The sequence below is a fragment of the Sebastes fasciatus genome, chromosome 4 (assembly GCF_043250625.1).
Source record: "Sebastes fasciatus isolate fSebFas1 chromosome 4, fSebFas1.pri, whole genome shotgun sequence".
In the NCBI taxonomy this organism is placed as follows: domain Eukaryota; kingdom Metazoa; phylum Chordata; class Actinopteri; order Perciformes; family Sebastidae; genus Sebastes; species Sebastes fasciatus.
The window spans coordinates 30,065,981-30,090,372 of record NC_133798.1 but is presented as its reverse complement, the minus strand read 5'-3'; the positions used below and the strand labels follow the sequence as shown (position 1 = coordinate 30,090,372).

At 39.6% G+C, this 24,392-nt stretch overlaps 1 protein-coding gene across 4 annotated transcripts in view; it reads right to left on the bottom strand.

The window, feature by feature from the left end:
- ptprz1a (protein tyrosine phosphatase receptor type Z1a) overlaps positions 1-24,392 on the bottom strand; it is a 92,069-nt gene that overhangs the window by 16,453 nt on the left and 51,224 nt on the right. For 2 of the 4 annotated variants that reach the window (XM_074633516.1, XM_074633517.1), the window contains exons 8-13: positions 23,150-23,300; positions 18,519-18,703; positions 17,548-17,674; positions 14,165-14,205; positions 11,740-14,065; positions 7,731-7,869 (exon numbers count right to left, since the gene is read on the bottom strand). In XM_074633516.1, coding sequence (XP_074489617.1) covers positions 7,731-7,869; positions 11,740-14,065; positions 14,165-14,205; positions 17,548-17,674; positions 18,519-18,703; positions 23,150-23,300 — 2,969 coding nt within the window. The remainder of the gene's footprint in view (positions 1-7,730; positions 7,870-11,739; positions 14,066-14,164; positions 14,206-17,547; positions 17,675-18,518; positions 18,704-23,149; positions 23,301-24,392) is intronic. The other 2 variants (XM_074633518.1, XM_074633519.1) reach the window with 2 other exon arrangements.

The following is a 24,392-nucleotide window of genomic DNA, read 5'->3' as shown; positions in this document are numbered from 1 at the left end:
ATGATGAAATGCATTCAAAAATATTTGAAGTGGGATATATAAAACAAGATATACGTATTAATATAAATATATCTAAGACAGGTGATGATAATGTCATGCAACTACTGAGTTAGGGTACTGATACACTAATTTCTTTGATGCATTAATTCTTTAATGCAAAATTAAGGTTGTAGTGGGCTCAGTTTTAAAGTTAGAGTGAAGATACTGGTATCATATGAAACTACAAAACCTAATGAATCCATTGGTACCAACCATGTCATACTAGCTTGTCGCAAAGAAGGTTAAATATTGCTCTAAACTTGTGCTAAATTTTGGCGAGGAAAAACTGGCATGGCCATTTTCAAATGGGTCCCTTTACCTCTGACCTCAAGATATGTGAATGAAAATGGGTTCTATGGGTACCCACGAGTCTCCCCTTTACAGACATTCCCACTTTATGATAATCACATGCAGTTTGGGGCAAGTCATAGTCAATCAGCACACTGACACACTGACAGCTGTTGTTGCCTGTTGGGCTGCAGTTTGCCATGTTATGATTTGAGCATATTTTTTATGCTAAATGCAGTACCTGTGAGGGTTTCTGGACAATATTTGTTATTGTTTTGTGTTGTTAATTGATTTCCAATAATAAATATATACATACATTTGCATAAAGCAGCATATTTGCCCACTCCCATGTTGATAAGAGTATTAAATACTTGACAAATCTCCCTTTAAGGTACATTTTGAACAGATAAAAATGTAGAAAAAAAAGTTTAAAAACATGCGATTCATATGCAATTAATCGTGATTCAATATTTTAATCGATTGACGGCCCTTATATATACAGTATATGTGTATATACACACACACACACGGAGTGTATATCTGTATTATTGCCATGCTTCAGGCTGCACTGAATCTGAGACTGGAGAATCAACTGGAAGGCGGTTGATGCTTTTGTTTTCATGTGACTCTGCGTTAGCCCAGATTTTGGAGAATACACGTAATCTTCCCAAAAACACAGGAAAAAAGATGTTCTGTTAATCCTTGACAAGTTTTTAAACGGATGAGATTGCCTCTGATGAACCTGCGTTGTCTCGGCCAGAAATGGTCATCAGGGATTATCACCGACAAAAAAAAAAAAGAAGAAAAACAGTAAACGGGTTGAGCTCTGAGATTAAAGACGTGTTTTGAAGGAAACACAAACGGTTATTCTCTCAGCGAGTCTGACGAGTGTTTATTCAACCGCTAAAAGCTGGATCTGGATTTGTCAAGTTGCTCAGACATCTAGACCTGTTTTGTTTTATTTTATTTTCTATGTCGCACAAATCTGCTCAGTTGTCAGTGTTTAATCAGGATTTCAATCAATTCTGTCACTTAAATATGTTCATTTTTACAGATTTTCTTTTTTTACTGTTCCTTTATTTCTCTTTGTATAAAGAACACAGCTTGAACTTGTTCAAGAGACAAAGTTAAATAATACTAATAATAATAACTTTATTGGTCCCCTATGGGAAAATCATTTTCAAATCAATGAATTGTAGAAAATATATATATATATATATTATTTATCTAACAAAGTCTATATTTCTGTGTAGCTCAACAGGCTGAATAAAAGCCCTTTTATGTAAAGCGGGTTACAACGATTACAATACCAGTTTCATATTCTTATTTAAGGCGTCTGTCCAGAAAAAAAGGTTTATGTTTATTAATGTGCACTGTCCCTGTTAAATGAAACAATAACTACATGAACAAATTAATAAAATGATCATATCAAAGATATACACCTACCGTGACGCGAGTATAAGACAATTATTATGTTATTTTCAACAGTTTTTCAACACAAAAGGACACGTTGACCGTGTGCCACATAGTAAACATGTTTCGTTGCAACACATTCTCACTCCAAACTCGTCAAATACTGCCACTTGGTCAGTGCCCCTCGGCATCGGAGACCGACGCACTGGGTACCCCTCTTGCGTTACTTTTGGACGGACCGGGGATGGTGTGTCAATATACGCTCGTTACATGCATAGTGTCCTTTCAAAATAAACTTCCGTTTTCACTGGAAGTTAGGTTTAGGCAACACAACCACTTAGTTAGGGTTAGGAAACAGCCGTGATTGATGTTAGCTTCACTGACTAGTGACTCACGGAATTGACGATACCAATGAGTCACGTGACTAATGAAGTACGTGAAAAAATAAGTCAACGTTACTTTTAGTTTCACACGGGACACAAACAGCGGTCGTGTAACGCCGCGAGTGGGTTTACATTGGAGTTAGTTGAAAGCCCGGTTCATCACATACTGTCGCTAAAGGGTGCCGCTGTGCGTCGATTTTCCGATGCCTTGGTGCGCTACCCAATCGGCGGTGTTGACGAGTTGGGAGTTTGAAGAACTTCTGAGTTTTTAAAGTGAGACGATAATTGCCATTATTGTTTCTTTGCTTTAAATGATTAGCTGAACAGACAAAAGATAATATAAATAGAAGTGACATTTTGCCTTGTATTTGTGTTGATTCATTGAGTGATATGTTAAATGACATGTAAATTAATTGCCCTAAAAATCACACTTTGTATCAGCGGGTCTTAAGGAAATAACACTGCAGATGGTTTGAGGTTTGAATCCTACTGGAGACAAATGGAGCAGAGAAATGACACGTATGTACATTTAAGTATGACATGTATGTGTGTATATTGTAGTTTTTATTCAACAAATCTATACTGTCATCCAGAATTGCAATTCTGAAAGTGCTTCACACATACTCTAGCTGTAATGTCAGATATGCTGCTGCTTGTTCACTTTGTTCAAACATTGTTCAAACTTTGTTAACACTTCTTCATGGTGACACAGCCTTCGTCTCCTGACAGATTGAGGTTGTGAGACGCGTTAACTTAGACTGTAGGTCAAAAGATGTAATTCTGCTGCTGTTCATTGGCCAACTTAGTGTTCTCTACTTGTTTATCTATCGAGACTGAAACTATTTAATCTGATTATATTTATGTAAGAAGCTCAATGACAACTTCAACCTAAGAAAGGAAAACAGCTGCTGCTCATTAACAAACACATTCACTATGTTTGTCTGCAGGTGCAAAGAATTCAAATTAATCTGAAGTGACATTTCTAGAAATAACCTTTTTCTTGTTAAATCTAAACCTTTATAGAGTGCTGCAACGATGACGCATTTTTGTAGGCCAACCCGGAAGTTAGCATCGCCCTGGTTCCCTCGACAAAGAGCCAATAGAGTGCTACAGGAGTCCTAAAAGCCAGAAATGAGTTGGCATTTTAGCACTTCCGGTTCCGTCGTCTGGAAGTCAATTTTTGAATGGGTTTTTAGTTAGATGCCTGAAATAAGGTCTGTAGTTAACACAAGCTGAAGATTTTAAGATTTTAGATTTTAACGTTTTGTTCTACGATATAAAATACATCAGTAAATATCCCATTCGTGAACTTTGAAGCTTTCATGTGTCTTAAAAAAGGCGGCTAAATGAGACTATTAAACGTCATCACGCTGACTCGTCCTCCTCTACAGCCTCGTTGTGTATACTCGCGCTCATGTGACCGTGGTGTAGTTCGTTTATAGCCTAACGTTAGCTTTATACGTCTGCCGATTGCATTTACACTTCAAAAATCATAAAGTGGTGTTCATTAGTGGAGATTATCTCGCTAAACAAAACGAGTAAGTATTATAAACGTTTGTTTGCCACAGAGCTTATTTTCTGCAATAATCCAAACTCAATGGAACAATCCCATTGGCTTTTTGTCGAGGAAACAAGGGCGATGATAACTTCCTGGTTGGCCTACAGAAATACGTCATCCCTGGAGCACTCTATGGGATTGTTCCATTTTGAACGGATAAATAAAGGGCAGTTAATTCACGATTAATCTTGGCCAATCATGCAATTAATCGTGATAAAATATTTTAATCGATTGACCGCCCTAGTAAGTGAAAGTGCTAAAATGCTAACTCTTTTCCGGGTTTTAGGATTAATTCCTGTATCACTTGTATTGGCAATTTTCATATCTGCAGTTAAGACTGTACCTTTAGATAATTTCAGGGCTGAAGTACTTGTTATGTCTTGTGATGCTCTGTTGTCTGTTCTGTGCTGACGTAATGAAACACTTTCTATCTTTCTCTTCTTTGCATTTATCTGTGTGTTATGCTTTAGTATGTATAAATACTGACTACTCTTTGTATTCGGGGCTCACTTGCCACAGTCCACAACAGGTGGCTGTGCTCGTGAGTCCATCTGCAGATGCTTTTCTTATTAATAAATGTTTTTTTATTAAATTCACTGAAAGACAAGTTGTTACCTTGGTTTGTGTCTTGTTTTAACAGAAACTGCCACCACAATTTGTGCCACCACACACTCTATTAGGATTAATGAACATCTCTGTGCTACTATCGTTGTTATTAATGTGCTTCTTTGTGTTGAATCTCTTTTATTGATATTTTTTACTAATTTCTCAGAGGGGTTCTTGGTCCTGGCCTCTGATAGAAAAGCTGCCACATAAATAAAGTTAGAATTGATCGGATGCCTTTAAAAACTATTCAGCTACATGCTAATTTGTTGTGTATCTCTCAGCATGTTGTATACTTGTTAAGTCGACCAAAATCCCCTCAAACTGCTTGACCTCAAATGCACAGCAGCAGTGTCCAAATGAGCACCGTGTTGTCAGGAGGGAGTGAAAAGAGACACGACACCAGCAGGATTAGCGCAGTTTGGCCTCCTGCCGCTCGCCCTACAAGACGCTGACACGTTTCCTCCTGTCCGACATAATCAGGCGGATGTCCTTTTCTATCCCCCGACCCGCTGAGCTGAGTGGACGCTGGCAGCACTGCAGCCAAGGTACATCCTTCAACGAGGATTAATCCCCCTGCTCCCCAGATTATTACCAGCTTAGAACTGCTCAATCTTGGAGATACAACAACAAGTAGAGCGCAAAACAAGAACAATATGTTGAGTCTCCGGCACGGCAGATGAGAAATGTACAAAATATTACTAAGAGTGTTTACACTGCGTTTGACAGCGTGTCCTTGATCGGATTTCTGAAGTTGGTTATTTCACGGTCTGAGTGGGAAGCAGGGTTTTATTCCTACTGCACGGCCACGGATGTATTCAGCACAAGAAGAAAATAAATTTTGGGGGTTTTACACCAAAAGAAAAATAACTTTTGAACCATTCTCAAAGAAAGTTTGCTCCAAATCCAGTGTTTCAATGAGTGTCAATAAAAAACAAAAAACAGCATCTTTCAAGGTCAACAGAGAGGAATAAAAAGAAAAACACTCAAAAGTGAGCGGCGGCGGCTGTAAGGCTTCATTCAGCCCGCCAGCAGCCGCATCAACAGTACAACACAGAAGGTATTGTTTGTGAAGGAGCTGCTGGTGAACAAACACACACACATACACACACATACACACACATACACACACTGAGCTGTTTGAGGAGATTCAGCTTCTCAGACAAATTTGAGAGTATTCTGGCTAAAGTCCCCACTTCACTTCCCCTCCCCCATATTATAGAGATATGATGGGGTTGAAGGGCAGGGGGAGTTGAAGAGGCCGTGTGTGTGTGTGTGTGTGTGTGTGTGTGTGTGTGTGTGTGTGTGTGTGTTTGAAAAACACTGGATAGATTATTGACACCTATACAGACTGAAATCAATAATAATAATAATAATAATAATAGCTTGGATTTATATAGCGCCTTTCATGAAACCCAAGGACGCTTAACAAAGACATAAATAAACACAACAACTGTAACAGTAGCTAGAGGCCATAGGCCTTGGTGAAGAGGTGGGTTTTGAGGAGTCTTTTGAAGGTGTCCAGAGATGGTGCGTTGCGGAGCTCTATGGGGAGAGAGTTCCAAAGTGTGGGGGCTGTCACACTGAAAGCTCTGTCCCCAAAAGTTCTCATTCTTGTGTGAGGGACGGAGAGCTGACCCGTGCCTGAGGATCTAAGGTTCCGGGGCTGTGTGTAAGGGTGGAGGAGGTCAGATAGGTACTGAGGAGCCAGGGCATTGAGGGATTTGTAGGTGAGGAGGAGGATTTTGTAGGTGATGCGGGACTTGACCGGGAGCCAGTGGAGGTGGATGAGGGTGGGGGTGATGTGCTGCCAGGGCTTGGTGCGGGTGAGAACCCTGGCAGCCGAGTTTTGCACATACTGGAGCCTGTCCAGGGCTTTGCTGGGAACCCCGGACAGAACTCCATTGCAATAGTCCAAACGGGAGGTGACGAAAGCGTGGATGAGGGTTTCTGCCACAGAGTCAGAGAGTGATTGCCGGAGACGTGAGATGTTTTTGAGGTGGAAGAAGGCGGATTTGGTGATGAACCTGATATGAGACTGGAATGATAGTGTTGGGTCCAGGATGACACCCAGGTTGCGGACTTCCGAGGATGGGGAGAAGGAACAGCCGTTAACGTCCAGGTGGAGATCTCCAACCTTCCGGAGCAGGGCCTTGGGAGCCACAACCATGAGCTCGGTTTTGTTGCTGTTGAGTTTTAGGAAGTTAGATGACATCCAGATTTTTATTGCATATAGGCAGTTTACAAGTGACTGTGGGGATAGCTGGGTGGATGGTTTGGTGCTGAGATATAGTTGTGTGTCGTCAGCATATGAATGAAAGCTGAGACCGTGGTGGCGGATGATCTGACCAAGGGGGAGCATGTAGATGGTGAAGAGGAGGGGTCCCAGCACAGAGCCTTGAGGTACGCCATGGTTGACTGGGGCCGGGGTGGAACTGGAGTCTCTGATGGTGACAAACTGTTTTCTGTTTGTGAGGTAGGACTGAAACCAGGAGAGAGCTGAACCGGTGAGGCCAAGGTAGTCAGATAGGCGGGTGAGGAGGATAGTGTGGGAGACTGTGTCGAAGGCAGCTGAAAGGTCCAGGAGGACGAGGATGCTGATGTGACCAGGATGAAAACAGGATGTTTCTGCTGCAGGACTCAACAAGCTTTGAATTTGAGGATTTGATTGGGACTTTCTTGAAGAGGTGATGTCTGAATGTATTATAATTTTTGGTGATATTACATTTATTTTTATTAGGGCTGTCAATCAATTAAATGATTTAATAGCGATTAATAGCATGAATGTCCATAGTTAAACGACATTAATTGTGATAATTTTTTATCTGTTCAAAATGTACCTTAAAGGGAGTTCTGGCAAATAATTTATAAGCTGCTTTATGCAAATGTATGTATATATTTATTAATGGAAATCAATTAACAACACAAAACAATGACAAATATTGTCCAGAAACCCTCACAGGTACTGCATTTAGCATAAAACATATACTCAAATCCTAACAGGGCAAACTTCAGCCCAACAGGCAACAACAGCTGTCAGTGTGTCAGTGTGCTGACTTGACTATGACTTGCCCCAAACTGCATGTGATTATCATAAAGTGGGCATGTCTTTAAAGGGGAGACTCATGGGTACCCATAGAACCCATTTTCATTCACATATCTTGAGGTCAGAGGTCAAGAGAGCCCTTTGAAAATGTCCATGACAGTTTTTCCTCGGCAAAATTTAGCACAAGTTTGGAGTGTTATTTAACCTCCTTCATGATAAGCTAGTATAACCTGGTTGGTACCAATAGATTCCTTAGGTTTTTGTGGTTTCATATGATGCCAGTATCTTACCATAATACTATGATGAGACAATAATTTGTCAGTACTGGGTTTCTGGCAGCCTACAGTGGACTTCTTCTGCCCTCTAAAGGCCAAAACCATCAAATAGACGCAGCACTGACCTCCAGTAGATGAGGATACCGATGAGGACGATCAGGCCGAGGACGGTGAGGGTGGAGATGACGGCCAGAGGAACCACAGCCTTCCCCTCTCTGTCCAGGATCGAACCGACTCTCGACTCATGGCTGCTGTTACTGGCTTCTGGAGAGAAAGAACGGAGGTGGATAGAAATGAAAGTTACTGCAGGGTGAGAGAAGAAGTCAGAGCGATCACCTGTTGCATACTGGAGGTTTACTATTACTGCGTTTCTCAGAGGATAAGCTGCTCTGGTTGTACCAATGTAATCTATTAACCCGTCAGCAGAGCCAAAGTAACATATAGTATGTGTACTATAAAAAAAAGTATTATAAACTGGATGTTAGTTAACACTATTAAATATGTAAAAGTGTCACAATATGTTCTTCATACAATTGAACTGTCAATGTTTAGGTCAGTTTGATCAAGTTTGCATTCGCACTTTTACCACTTGGAGTGGCAGACGTTGGACATTTCAACCATTTATCCATTACTTTCAGCTAACTATTCCAACTACTTATTGCTACTGTTAGCATTTGTTTATTACTTTTAGTTTTTTGACCATTTTCAGCCCTTTATTCATTACTATTCGTACTACCTTTTTCACATTTTTCAGCCATGTATCCATGTCTTTCTTTTATTTTTCATTTTTATTTATTTAGTTACTAATTTATTTTTTACCATTTTTACAGATTTATCCATTACTTTTAGTTTTTTTTCCACAATTTTCAGCCATGTATCCATGGCTTTCTTTCATTTTTCATTTTTTTTATTAATTATGTTTTTTTTGTTTTTTTTTAACCATTTTTAGACATTTATCCACTACTTTTAGCATTTTCACCATTTTCAGCCTTTTATCTATTTATTTATTTTACCATTTTCAGCTATTTAACCATTACTGTTAGCGTTTTCACCATTTTCAACCATGTATCCATTTCTTTTAGCTTTATTTATTTATTTAACCACTTAAATCCTAACCCACTGTTTAGACATCCCTGATCGCTTACTAACATTATTGGATTTTTTCCCAATGAAATCATAATTTCTTACTTTGTTAAATTACTTGAGCTACTCCACAATCTTTACAAGAACCTCCTGCCAATTGCAAAAATGCTCCTGGTTGGGAATCACTGTACAACTTAAAGGGAATAACCAAATATGTGACAAACCAAACATTAATGACTTATTTTTCTGCCCATTACTGACTATGGCATTAATGATATTTGTAGTATTTCAGTAACAGAGTGCTCAGTGTCATAAGACCAGTTTCCTTACTTACTTGTTGGCATATTCCATTAAGCTTCACAATGAAGTCTGTTCAAAAAATCCTCATCTATGTTTCTTTTACCTACGAAACCTAAACACATTTCATCTGACAGATTACATACCCACATTTCTTGGCTGAAAGATTGATGTCACCATATTCCCAGATCCCATACATACACTTGGTAATACAATGTTATGATTGATGGACAAAACTACTAAAATAAGACTTGAGTTGTAATGAACTGGAATTATCCTGTAAGAGTGATAATATAGAGGGAAATCTACAGGAGAATTAGGCTGAATTTCAATCAAAGGCTGAATTTGCACGTTTAATTTTGTATGCCCATAGTATACCTACATGTGGGGGACTCTAGCTCAAAGACCTAGCAAGTCTCTTATATGATTACAGATTTATATTAAGGCTACAGTATGTAAGGGCTTTTAATGAATAGGGTTTGCAAGCTCCACGTCCAATAAACCATGGAGAAAAATCAAAGTATTCTGCTACCATACTGTTAATACAGTACTTTTCCATTTCCTGATTTTCTTTCCATACGTGTCCTCGGCCCAAAATTTAGCGGTGTTCCCAACAACTTGTGAGATGCAACAGGGCGACCTAAGAGGATGTTTAATTCAACTGATGAGCTCATTTTTGCCTCCAGAGCAGCTTGGCCTCCTTGAACTGTTTGCAGAACTAAAAACTCCAACATTCTCCAATATCTAATATCTACTTCAGAAAGTAACATGAACTGTATGAACAGCCCAGCAATGAAACATGACATTCACATTCACCCACCTACTGCACTAACACTAAACTCGTCACATTCAAACCTGTCAAACCTCTTGAAAGAAACACAGAGAGGCACAAAGGCTCATAATCAAAAGTCCATCACAGATCAAGCGAGAAGATTATTCATCAAACTGCAGCAAGGCACAAGCAAAGCTGAGCTGGGGTCAATCAAGCGGCATTATTGTAACTTTGAATAACGTGAAAAGAAAACCTGATGGCTGAACCTGACCTCACTGAGCTGATGCTGCTGAATCCTCCCTTTGTGATAACCAGTAAGGAGAACACTAGTATGGATTAACCTTGACTGGGAGGCTGTTTGTCAGAACTTACCTCTTCTGAACAAACTGACTCAGTTCAGCCGTGAATGGCTGTGTCAGCCCTGTTGACTAGTTCATAAAGCGCCCGTTGTGCGCTTTCTACTCTTTGCACCCTCAGAATAAAACCCATTCATTCATCCAATCATCCATCCAACACATTTTTGTCTGCCTCTCAAAAACCCTGGACACACTGGTGGTGATAATGGGCTAAAGGAAAAGAAAAGGCCCGGAGAGAAGATGGAAAAGGTTATTCGTTTTGGTGCAGAAACTGAAGAGACAAACTGATTCAAAAGAAGATCTGATGAGAATTAAGGACACAAAACTTCCCACTCAAAGTTCCCACTGAGTGATTTTAAATAAAATGATTGAGTTGAACTAAATGATGAAGATGGAGTTCTTGTTATTGTACATCTGGCTGTCACAATGTCAGGGGCACTGATATGGAAATACATTGGGAATATTTTAAAGGACCATATTGGAGGTTTTTTTAGCCCAAAATAATCAGTTTTCAGATTTCCTACCTTCCAGGCAGCCATTGGTACAGCCAATTAGACTGTTGTCAGGCTATTTAATAGGCGTTATCAGTCGCTAAAAGCCCCATAGATGTGGGTCAATAGGGGCCTACTACACCCTCTATAGGTTTTATCATCTACTCACATGGTAGATCACCGAAAGAAAGTATAAAAGAACACGACAGCGACCTCTAGAGACCGTAGTAATTATGACAGGAGTAGAAGCAGAAGTCAGGCACTGTAGTATAGACAGTGTGAAACTCCATAAGGGGTGGAGGTCGAGGATGATGGATGAAAACAGAGGGTTTCCACCCAGGAGACCGGAATTTGCATCCCATGTGAAACCAACAATGACGTAGTATAAAAACATTCCCCAGTCTAAAATATGCTATTCTATTTTTTTCCCCACAACTATCTGGCGACCCCCAGAAGTTATCTCGCGACCCTGTTGGGGATCTTGACCCCCGGGTTGAGAACCACTGATCTATAGTACAGCATGTAGTAGATTTGATCCTCATTTAACATTCAAATTAATCACAATATCTTTAATCTCTGTATTACTGTAATCATTAATTGAGGGGATTAATAGAAGTGAATATATTGTTAATCAATGAACTGAAGCAGCTAAAGGTTTTTAACGAAACTAAGCACACATGTTCACTGAATACGTAGATGGATGGATTTAGTTCATAAGAGGAAACAGATGCGCTTCTTCTTTGTTTCTACAGCATCTGACTTCCTCGGGTGCCCTACCAGACCTCTTAGCAAATGCATGCTGGGATAGGCTCCAGCGCTTCACAACCCTGAACTGTGTAAGTGGTTTAGAAAATGGATGGATGCCTGGTACTAAAATTGATGATCTCAAATGATGATGAAGATAGTGATGGTACATCCATCCAGGTAATTGGATCCTGTTTGGTGACTGTTACGAGGGATGTTTTACCTTGCATGCATGAATTTTCTCGCTTTCACAGATAAAAATGAAAAAAAAAATGAAATGTAGTTTTGTTGTTGATAGATGGTGGATTAGTCATCTGTTTGATGTCCAGAACTCTTCCTGGGATTTTGCAGGTGAAATGCAGTGTTTTCCCCACACGGACGGCTTTTTTACCTTCGACTGGCTGCTCTTCCTCCGATTCTCTTTCTGTGCGCTCGGAGATACTGAAGTCAGAGGACGTCTCGTTGTCGTACAGGCCGTCACCCTGCCCCGAGCCGCTCTCCTCCTCTCCGCCCAGCGACCAGGGTGAAGCCGAGGTTACCGCAGGAATGGTTGGCGTCGCTGTGCCTCCTACCTCCGAGGTGATGGCACTGCCGCTCTCGCTTTCAAAATAGAACGCTGAGGAGCGTTCCTCCAAATCATCGGGGGACTGGCCGGACTCAGAGGTCAAAGACGGGGGAACGGTGTTAGTGACTTTGGTTGAATAAGGGAACGCGATCTCTCCGGAGGACGAGGTTTGAACCCTGTCCCACTCCTGATCTACGCCCTCCTGGGTGTCAGGGAACAGGGCCGAGCCGGAGGCACTGCTGCTAGTGTCTAACGCCTGTCCTTCTGAGGTGGGGGTGACGGGGGAGGCTGTGGGTGAGGAAGGGAGGGAAGAGGTTTGTAGGGCGGAGTTCTCATCTGATGCCGAGAACCAGGGATCCCCGACGCCAGACGCTGTGGCTGCAACAGAAACGGCCAGGTCACTATGAGTGACTTGGAGAAGGAGGGAGTGTGAAGAGGACGATGAGGGAGATATAGCGCTATGGGATTGCAGAGGCTGGTCTAAGGACAGACCATCAGAACCCGCCACAGAGAGAGAGTGTAGAAGACCGTCTATACCAACACCAGAGGCAGTAGGGAAGCCCACGCTAGAGTACAGCTCTAAGCTAGCAGAGTTCCAGGCTGAGGACGGCAGAGGTACATGAGGAGAGGCATGCAACCAGGATGAGGACGCCGACGGCTCCAGAGAACAGCCGCACATGGGCTCCACGTCGCTAGCTAATGGAAACCCATCACCGCTGACCTCTGGGAGAAAAGACTCTATTGTGCTCCCCGTGGCGTACCTTGCATCCTCAAACCCTACTGAGAAAGAACGGGACAAGCCCGGAGTTGTGCCAGAGAGGGTGAAGTCACTAGAGAGGAGAACTGAAGGCTGGAGGGTGGGGCTGAGAGACAGAGTTGAGAGTGACGGATCCCAGGAGGATTCAGACGGCTCGGCGGCGGTGGTGCCAGACGGATCCGGCACCATTTGGAGAGGAGGGGTATCGCTAAACACTGAGAAGTCACCTGAGGGGTCACCTGAAGAGACCGACGAAGATGAAGACCCAGACAACAAATCACCATCGCTATCATTATCATCTACGCCAGGGAACACAGGGTCAGTGTCCCAACCTGACAGGGGGTGTGAGGGGTGAGGGGGGTGAGGGAGGTGAGGCAGGGTGGAGGCAGGGAGCGTGGGGGTTGAAGGAGAAGCCTGGTCTTTGCTAGACAGCGGAGCGGTAGCGGCATGCTGGGAGTCCGATGCGGAGGCAGACAACACAGGCCAAGACGAGGAGGGAGGGTCATGCAGGCAGGTGGAGGGGTCCGCAGTGTCACACAGAGGGGAGGAGGAGGAAGAGGAGGAGGTGGAGGGGAGGACAGAGGGGCGCTCACCGTTGGACATTGGCTGTGTGGTCTGCAAGAGAACGCCACCCAACCGCACAGAGGTCGCTGTAGACGAAAAATGAGGCATGCTGGGACTTGTGGGCCCAGCTTCACCCGAGGAGGACGACTGGGACGTCGACGACTGGATCACTGGAAGACCTCCGGGTCCAGCAGACACACCTCCATCAGTGGTGGTGTCTTCGTTTATGGGACGCGCCAGGCCTCGGACGGTCTCGGCCTGGATGAAGGACGATGATGTTGTTGTGCTGCTCATGTCGCTAGTACGAGACGTCAGTGTGGTCGTGGTGGTGCTGTATGAAGAAATACCTTCACCGCCTTTTGTTTTTGCACTGGTGAGTGTAGGAGTAGTGGTACTAACAACACCTTTTGTTTTTTCAGAGGTGTCTTTTGGACTGATACCTCCAAGAACGTCATCTGTCTTTGCATTGGAGTATACAGGAGTAGTGGAAGTAGAAATGAAGGCTTCCTTGGTTGTTGCATTGCCACTGGAGTCAGCATCTTTCCTGGTTTTTGGTGTTAGGGGGACCTCTGGTGGACGTGTGGTGGTACTGCGGTGTGCTGTCTCTTCAAACTGGCTCCAGACTTGACCATCCTGGGTAGATCTGACCGGGGGAACCGGATCAGTGGTGGTTTTCCTCCGACCAGATTCTGCCGTTGTGGTTTTGATGCCAGGTAGAGGTAAAAGAGGTGATCCAGAAGTCGTGGTCCTCGGTGAGTTTGTAGGTGTCCAGGCCGGATCGTAATCCTCGGTTTGGACTGGTTCATTCCAAGGCATGATGGGTTCTTTGTCCTGTTGGTGAGAGAGTTTATGGACAGCGATAAATAACAGTGATAGTTTGAACTAAACAATGACCTGCAGTGTTTGAAGAAAAATAAAAGATTTCCTTACCTCTTCATCAAATTCATCTGAATCTGGATCCAGTGCATTTTCTGGAAAAAGGCACAGGTTGCATCATTAGTTACACGAAGTAAGTCAAAACAAGAACTGAAATAATTTTTAGAAAATGTCAAACTCATGGAATACACAATTTAACTCTTCCCTACTTTGATCTATACATTTGTCTGAGTTGTATTTAATTGTTTAATTGTTAATTTCCTGAGGTTGAAAATGAACAAAAAGCAGAGACAAAGGTGTGACAAAGGGTAAAACAATTTGAAAACCCTGGGACGGTTTGATTCTGGATGTTTCAGAAAAATTAAAAAATAAACTTTCAGTTCAGTTTTGTTTACTCTAAACTTTAAAAACTCTAGATACTCTCGATAATGAAATCTGAATATGAATGTGCTGCTGTTGATGGATGTAAATGTGTGAAATGACAATGGGAGAAAATGTAAAGGAGGGAAAGGTTGTACACATCACTTCAAGCAGTATGTTGGCTTCATGATAAACACAACACAAACATGCAACATATCAGACACATTCGGACTTTCATGCATGGATTCCCCCAAAGACACAAGCAAACACAGAAAACCTTAAACAAAAAGCATTTGCAATTAATCATTTGTCTGTTTCATCCCCCTTGTGAAACCAAACGAGCCAAGAAATGAATTTGAACTGACAACTCTCAGCTGCTTCCTCTGATTGTCTAAACTTTTTTTGGTATTCAAACCAAACCAGGGGATAAAACAAACTCACAAAAAGAGTTATTTGCAAATGGCACATATGTTGACCGAGCCGAAACGCACAGCACACAGCGGGCATGTCAGGGGGCAGGTGGTGGTGTGGCTCTTACCTGTCTGAGGCTAAGTCATACATCATGGAGACCAGATCAAACTGGTTTGTGAAGCATGAGGTGGGGTTTTACAAGTTTAATGAACCGGGTTTGAGGGAGATTACTCAGGGTTTGGTAGGTAAAAACTTATATTAATCAATGCAAAGATCGTGTTGAGGTATATTTGATGAATAAAATCAAAATGACAGGAAAAGCACTTGGTTTAGTGTTCACATTATTAGTTAATTAATTGATTAGTTGATCAACAGATAGTTAAATGATTATGTGAAAATAATGTAATCAATTCTATCAACTTACAAGTAATATTCAAATTAGAATACTAAGTAACAATCTAATATTAAGTAACTTGTTGTTAGCTCCTGCAAAAGTTATGCTAATAACTACAATAAGAAACCTAAAGGAAACGTATACACGAATCACAATTTAATAGACAGATATGATTATTATTGATGATGCAAGGGCTAAAGTAATGATTTGATATGCTATATTGATAAATCTATGGCTTAGTTGTATTTTACCTATGACTTATTTATGATAAAAAGTTGTCAAAAATAGTTACCAGAACCTAATATGATGTTTTTATATTGATCATTTTGTCTAACCAACAATAAAAAGACAAACAAATGAATATATATTTAGACATAAAAATAAATCCTGATATGAAACAAAAAAACAAGCAAAAATATGCAGATTTCTGAAGCTGAAACAAGCAATTGTTATATAATTGTACTATTTAAATATGTATTAATCAATCAACAATATCATAGATTTAATTTTCTTTTGATCAACTAATGGTTTAATTGGCTAATAATTACAGCGGTAGTCCTAGCTAGCGTTAATGTTAAATTAGTCGAGCTGTTGTAGCAAAAGCCTTTGTTAGCTGCCATCATGCAATCTTGTACTTGGACTTTTGTGGAGTATATGGCAACAGTTGCAATAATTTTAGGTGCAGATAGGAAATGTTAGCATAGCTGACGTGGTACAAACAATAGTGTCACAAATACCCCAGTCTCGTAAACCTACTAGATGTTGCAGAATAACACCCATTCATGCAAGCTGACACTGAAATAGGATGCAGGGTATTTTCTTTTCTTTGTCACAAGACATATTAGTTTATTTAATATAAAGTTCAGTTGAAATACAAAGTTACTATGATTATCTTTCATGTTACACAAAATGCTGCTGCACACATGCAAACATTTCTCTTACTGTGAGAGGCAGAAGGAAAAGGACGCCAAGCAATGAAAACAAAACAAAGATGGCGACTTTGGAAAATACACCTTGACCCCAAAAACCAAGCATGTTCTTTCATCTTAGAAATATATAGAGAAAGCAGAGTACATAGAGAAACTTGTGAGACACATAGAAAAAGACGAGTCAAACAACAGCAGTGCGTATGTGTGAACACTCTAAATATATACCCCAGAGTGAAGGGAAGGGAGGGTGAAGAGTGAAGTAAAGAAAAATCTATCAGCCGTCTCATTCAGGGTTCAGAGGGAGGATGAGTGAGAGGATGGAAATGTTTCCAAAAGAAAAGAAATGTGTCTGGTGATAAAACATAAGACCAGTAGAGGAGAACAAGTAGAAGAAGTGAATTGCTCTGCACCACTAAAACTAAACCATATCAGAAATCTCTCCTGTAAATTTGTTGTTTCATAATTAAGTAATTGTAAGTCCATTTTTCACTTTTGATATTAGCTAGCAGTCTCCTCATGCCTCCAGTCTTTGTGTTAAAGATTGTCTAGGTGTTAAAAGCCTTTTGTTATTACTGTTTTTATATATATATAAGAGATGGGCTTCTATATCTATATATATATATATATATATAGATATAGAAGCCCATCTCTGACAGGAAAAGAAAAAAATTAAGAAATGTAAGGAGGGAAATGAGTGAAAATACTCATGTAAGTCAAAATTCTGACTTAAAAACAAGATACTAAGTGAAGTATTTTAGCCATTTTAAGTCACAATTTTGAGATTATAAATCCAAATTTTGACTGAATTTCTAAGATATAAAAATTTTGATTTACAAAGCCTTTAAAAAAAACGTGTTAGATAGTAAGCCATAAGTATGAGATAATTCTGAAATACTTTCATAAAATACTTTTATATTTTAATACGTTTATTTTGAGATATTAAATAAAAATTATTAGATAGTATGAGTCAAGTTAAAATGTTGCAGTTTTTATTTAAAAAATAATTAATTTGACTTATTAGCTTATAATTTCTACTTTATAAAGTCATAATTTACACTTAGTAAATCATAATTTTGACTTTATTCTTGTTTTTGTTTTATCTTCTTTTTTTTCTGTCGGGAATGGGCTTCCATAGATTTAGTCTTCCTCTACTCTTTCGTTCTTAGGTTTTCAGTCATACTGCTCTGCTCTAAGAAGCCAGAGAACAATTTTTCTGTATTTAAACTACTTTAAAAAAAATAAGAAAAAAAGAAAAAGAAGAGAAATATTGCAGCGTAAAGAGAAATATCTGTACAGTTCATCTGCCGAACTCTACGCTCGGTCTCGGGCACGGTCGCTCTTACCAGGGTCGTCGATGGGCATGGCGACCGTCAGCAGGTCGCTCGGACGTCCGTACAGACCGTTGGTGCAGACCGCCACCACCTGGACCACGTAGCTGGTGTTGGCTAACAGGTCATCGAGTATCGCCCCCTGGTGGAGGGAGAAGGAATGACAACAGCTTTGAAGAACCATATTATTTTCCCAATAACACCATCAATTTTACATTGATTTCCTTCAAGACAGTTGAGTTCATTTCTATAAGCATCAGTTTTAAAGGAACTTAAGTTACTTTATTGTCATGTGGTAAAGCAGTGGAGAGCAGGGACTGTTTACAAAACCGTCTAAACATTCTTCAATGCAACAATAGGTGGGTTTCCGAACAACGTATTGGTGAGAGGTGCGGCGAGGCCTGGGTCTGATAAACAATAACTGTAGGGAGGAGATCGAGGTCAGAAAACACTGGACTTTCACCCAGGAGATCGCTGTTCGTGTCTCGTGTGAAACCAAAAGTCAACGTTGATTTATTTGTCAAGTAACTTCCGTACTTAAGTCACGCCACTTCTGGTGTTATTTTAACCCAAATCACAATATTTTCTAACTAAAAACTAAAGCTAACTAAGTATTTTTGTTGCCCGTGCCAAAGACAAATTTCCATCTTATACAAATCTAATGCAAAATAAAGGAATCTGAATCTGAATTTGGTCGGACGTCTGGATATTAATAAAGTGTTGGATGGTTTTGTACAGAAACTAGTGAGACAGAATATCTGGTGTAAAGACAGCTCAATGTGCTATTGAGTGTCTATGGCTGTTTTAATAAGTTTTGTCAGGCTCTATGATCAATGTCTGACATGCATTTAGATTTTCAGTGAGCAACTTGGTGACAGCTGCTAATTGAGGCCTGATGGAGGTGGTAGACTGATCACACAATGCATCACTAACTACTTTGAGGAAATCGTTATTGAAATTATGAACTTGTGGACTCTCCCTCTCACCACATCCTGGTCTCCATCGGTCAGGTATGTAGAGCGCTCGGGGTTTTCTACGCTGGCCAGTCGGTAGGTGACAGAGTACTTCTCGATGCTGGCGTCGTACACCGCCCGCGGCCGCTCCCACGTCACCAGCAGGCTGCTGAGGTTGTAGGGCACCGCCTGGATGTTCTCCGGCTCCGAACTGCACACTGACAGAAGGAGACAGACGTGAACAAGTTAAGAAAAAAAGGGTCGGGAAACACTCTTCTAAATTCCTAATTTGTGTGCCAATCCTGGCCCGTCACTTTCACTCCCAATCCTACGCTCAATTTGTGATAACAGGCCTATCTACAGATTGTTCCTAATTAAACAAATATTCACACACTATGACCTCAGGGTGAATTGCTGCAGAATATAAAAGGTCTATCCAATAACACAACATTTCTGAGGCTTGGATATCCAGATCTGCCCTGATCCTGATGAAACACTATACCTCTGTGTAGTAAACATCAGATTTAAAGTGATGCTTTTGTGTGATTCTATGGAGGAAATCTGTTTTTTTACAGAACTGTTGATTAAATCAACTAATTGGTTAGTCGACAAAATCATATTCGTAATCGAGTGTTAGTCAAGTAAGAATTTCTTTGGTCGAGGACAGCCCTAATCAAAAGCTCCTTAATAGTAATAAATAATAATGATAGCTAATAATTTTCCTATTCTGCCTTTTCTGTGTTCAATTCATACTGTAAGACTTTTCATTTGCTTTTTATTTTTGTAAAGAAAAATTATAGGATAATTTATTTAAAATGTATATTTGTTGTTGTTGTTGTTGTTTATTTTTATAAAAAATATTATAAAGTATTTAAAATGTATATTTATTCTACTTTATTTAAAATGTATATTTATATTATAATTTAAACATATATATATATTTATTATACTTTATTTAAAATGTATTTTTATATTATAATTTATTAAAATGTATATTTATTATACTTTATTTCGAATTTATATTTATTAGAATTTTTTTTAAATATATATTTGTTGTTGTTGGTTTATGTTGTTGTTTATTTTTATTAGAATATTATAATTTATTTAAATTTAAATTTATTTAAAATGTATATTTATTATAGTTTATTTAAAATGTATATTTATATTATAATTTATTTTAAATTTATATTTTTTGTTGTTTTATGTTGTTGTTGTTTTTTTGTTTTTTTATGTGGACCCAAAGAATACTGTCTGATACTTTAGGGTAATTCATAGAGATCTAAATACAGAATAAATAATTAATTAGAAAAGTATATATTGATTCAGAAAACCAAACAATTAGAAGTGAAATTAGGTTGATGGAAGCTCTTAATGTTCCTTCCCATGTTTTTAAGAGTCTCCTGCACCCTGACAATGATTGTGGGTCAGAGTTGAGATTAGAGGAGCAGAGATAATGCAGATGACAGACACTCTGAGGTCTGGATTATCTCAGATTAAAAGGGTCTGAGGATGGATGACAATAGACGGGAAGAGGCTCCATCTAGATAAACAATGACACATTTCCTCCTCTAATGGATCTGAGCTCTCAGTAACCTCTGACCTTTGTCCTCTCTGACGGATCAAAGTGGAAACGTCACGTCTACGTGTCAGAGATGCTTTAGTGGTAATAAAATCTGTGGTGTACATACATACATGTGCAAAACTGCTCAGTTTACTCAGGGATGTATGTTCCCACCCAGGAAAATACTAGCAGTGACAAAGACAGTGAGCCACTAGAGGGCAGAGAGAGCCAGAAGAACACATGTATAAACCTCACAGGAGCATTTATTCACCTGTTGACTTGTTCACTGTGGTTTTCTACCAAAGTTACATCTCTGACACTTTGATCTTCAGCAGTGCTGATAAATAATCAGAATTAAAATAGTACCATAAGATCAAGTGAAGGCCAAAATCTGACAGAAATCACGTCAGCTGGGCTAAGAAACTTCAGTTAATCCTCAAATACAGACATATATTTAAAAAGTGCATGAGAGGTAGTCATACTATAGTCTACACAAGGACATTTAAACATTATTAGAAATTATTTCCTTACACACAGATGCCTCTTTCACACAACTGAACTGAAGATCTAGACTCTCTTTTTATAAATGAAATGACTTTAATCTATGCTGTGAACGGTGAAGCCAAAAGAGAATTTTCCACAAAGTTGCCGACCATAAATCAGTACTGTTGATGGTGGTTAATCCCGTTTTTTACCTTTTGTTTCCAAGCTGGATTGTTCCATTTACAAAAATAAAGGAGATTTTGGTGTTCCCTCATACAGTCATAAAGTGTTACATATACAGTAGGCTGTGCATTCACATTTTAATCTGACAATTTGTGATAATTTAGGGACCTTAAAAAAGGATCAGACGACAGAAAGGATTTAGAAAGCCTCAATAAGACTTTTATTTACTATTTAATGAACCTATTGTTGCTAATGGCTTCTGCTGCTGCCACTTTTTCCACTACAGTTACTTATATTACTATTATCACTACAACAATTACACCACCAACACAATAAAAACAAGAATAAATAATCTTAAAAAGAAGAAGAAACACAGAGAACTCATTTGGCTCACACATTAAGTAATAAATAAAGTTCTTAAGAAGTACTCGGATCTTTTACTTAAGGAAAAGTAGCAATGCTGCTCTGATATATGTAAAAGTCCTACATTCAAAATAAAATTAAGTAAAAGTTCAAAAGTATTAACAAAAAAGTACTCATTATGCAAAATGGCCCATTTCAGAATATTACACATTATATTATTGGTAGTTTAATCTATAATAATATCTCATAATTTATTAGTTGATTATATTTTGTATTATTAATCTGAATCTGGAAAGTAACTAAAGTAATTTTCAAATAATTGTAGTGGAGTAAAAAGTACAATATTTACCTCTGAGTAAAAAATGGAAATACTCACGTAAAGTACAAGTACCTCAAAATTGAACTTAAGTGCAGTACTATACTTGAGTAAATGTATTTAGTTACATTCCACCACTTGTTAGTGTATACTATAGTAATAATATAAAAAGACAGAATAAATATGTAAATATATACAGTGAAATCTGAGAGTGTAATTGCATCGAAGGACGACACAAATCAATTTAAACATTTAGAGGTGACTTTTGACAGTGAAGGGTCTGAGCTGTATACAGAGACTGTAAACACCAAACGATGTCCTGGTCTCTACTGCCAGAACAAGCCCTCCCAAAAACCACCGATCAATACCACCTCATTACTAATTATCCAATACAACTAGCGTGAAAATCAAAGTTGACCTCCTCCCGCTGTCACTGGGATTTTATTTGGGTCACTGGAGTTCTATTCTTGTCCCTCAGTCATTTTCTAACCCATCATTCATGATCCAATTGTCTCTGATTCATTTAGACCTGATTTAATGAGCATTAACCTGGGATTCCTTCATACTCGGGCTCACACTGACTATGTTTACATGCACACTCATATACCGAACATGACGATATTGTGAATTTGATATGGGTCATGTTAACAGCATATTCCTTTTGGATATTCTGAATTAGTTCTTATTCTGATTAAAACATGTGGGATATGCTGATATTATTCAGGATCTAGGAGCATTCTTTGGACATGTATACAGCTCATTCACAATATGCGTTTTTACGTTTGTGACACACGGTCTCTTGCCTGTTTACGTCCAAGCTCTGTGCATTGTACACAAACCAACTAGCCGACAGTTTGCAGAGATGGATGCCAAAAAGAAAAGACCATATTTCTGGTCGGAAGGAGAAACACACCTACTTTTAAACATTATGAAAGACTTGGATATCTACAGGTTTTTTTGATAAGTGCAAATATCACAACGCCGACCTTTTCAAGAAGGTGGTTGAAGGAATGAAAGAGGGAGGCTGTGTTCGCATGGTACAACAAGTCCACCACTGGTTATGTTAATCTGAGGCTGCATGTAAACGGGAATATTGGTGGAATATTCATTTTCATTAGCCATGTAAACAGTTTAATAGGAATATTGTCTTTTATCAGAATAAGGGCAAAAAAACTGAATATTTTGTGCATGTAAACGTAGTCGCTGAGGTCTAGAATCAGGCAGGTGAGAATTCTCAATACTCGATTCTGATTGGTCAATCACAGCGTTCTACGGTCTGTTATTTCTTTATAGCAGACTGTTTCCATGAATAACAGACCATTGCTATGGATGCAGTTCTGATGTCGGACTCTGGTGGACCGTTTTTGTGTCAAGTTATTGATTTCTTAAGTAGGTAGCAGTGTAATAAGTGGGATAATGTACAGCTAGCGGGTCATTGTTGTGAAATAAACCCCTTCAGGGCGATGCTGCACCCCGACGCGGAGTGGGTGGACCCTCTTCAATGGTGCATTCAGGGACAGTCAGATGTTTGTGAGCTGCTGTCGTTGAAAAAGCTAAGTCAGACAAGAATCGAAAACTGGATTTTATCAAAATGATAAAACAAATTTGTTTCTTCCGATGAAAAGGTTGCTGGTTATCAGGCAGCTCTTGAACGTAGAATGTCAGAGGGACCCTGAACGCACGAACAGGTCAACTTTTCAAAAACAGCCATGACAACCTGGCACTTGCAGACTGTGATATAATATATGGGATGCGTACCTGGTGTGAGGACCTCCTCGGTGCCGGTGTAGGAGGAGAACACCTGACCCATGAACTGCTCCTGCTGCTCCCTGTAGTTGTTCTGCAGGTAGTCCATCAGCATCACATATCCGGCCTGCTCCATCGTCATCACCTCGCAGAACATCTCCAGCTGCAACATAACAAAACAGCGTCAGCACCGTCAGCTCCACCATGATGCTCCTGCAGTCACTCTGATGGTGGTTGTGCTTGGCAGAAAACAGGGCAAAAAGTGTCCAACCCAATTTTTTCAGAATCCAGAGTAACATCTTCAAATGTCTTGTTCAAAACCCAAAGATTTACCAAAGTTTGCAGCGATATAAAACAGAGAAAAGCGGCAAATCCTCATATTAGAGAAGCTGCAACCAGAGAATGTTCAGAGTTTTTGATTGATAAATAAATAAAGCAATTAATTGGTTATTGTTGTCAAATAATTTTCTGTAAATGGATTAATGTACTAATCATGTCCAGCACTAAATCAATTAGTTCTCTAATCTGCAACAACAAACTGAAAAGTAATTTAACTCAAACACAAATGTTTGAATACTATTTGAACTCATATTAATCTGTTTATCCAATACAAACACACAAATACACAATAGAAGAATGAAGTGCAAATCATTTACAACACACAGCTGCAGCTCTCTGAGCAGTTTGGAAGTGAATGGGTGTGAAGGAGTTGTGAATCATGTTGGAATGGCCCTTTCAACTCAGTACCTGCTCAGGTGAGTCACTTCCCTCTGGTAACGCTCAGCGTCTGACTCACACAGAGTCAACACTGCAGCTCAGACTAGCTCAGAGCCCATTAACGCCGTTTGCGGTTGTTAAACTCGACCTAAGCTGGAATGTAGACCAGCTGAGACACGTCACACCTGGAAACCCTGGAAGACATGCAGCGGCCAGTGTACAAGGTGCAACAGGATAATGCACATAAGTTGTAGTTTTGTTGCCTAAACCTAAAAAAAGTTGTAGTTTTTTTGCCTAAACCTAAAGAAGTTGTAGTTTTATTGCCTAAACCTAAAGAAGTTGTAGTTTTATTGTCTAAACCTAAAGAAGTTGTAGTTTTATTGCCTAAACCTAAAGAAGTTGTAGTTTTATTGCCTAAACCTAAAGTTGTAGTTTTTGTCTAAACCTAAAGAAGTTGTAGTTTTTGCCTAAACCTAAAGAAGTTGTAGTTTTATTGCCTAAACCTAAAGTTGTAGTTTTTGTCTAAACCTAAAAGAAG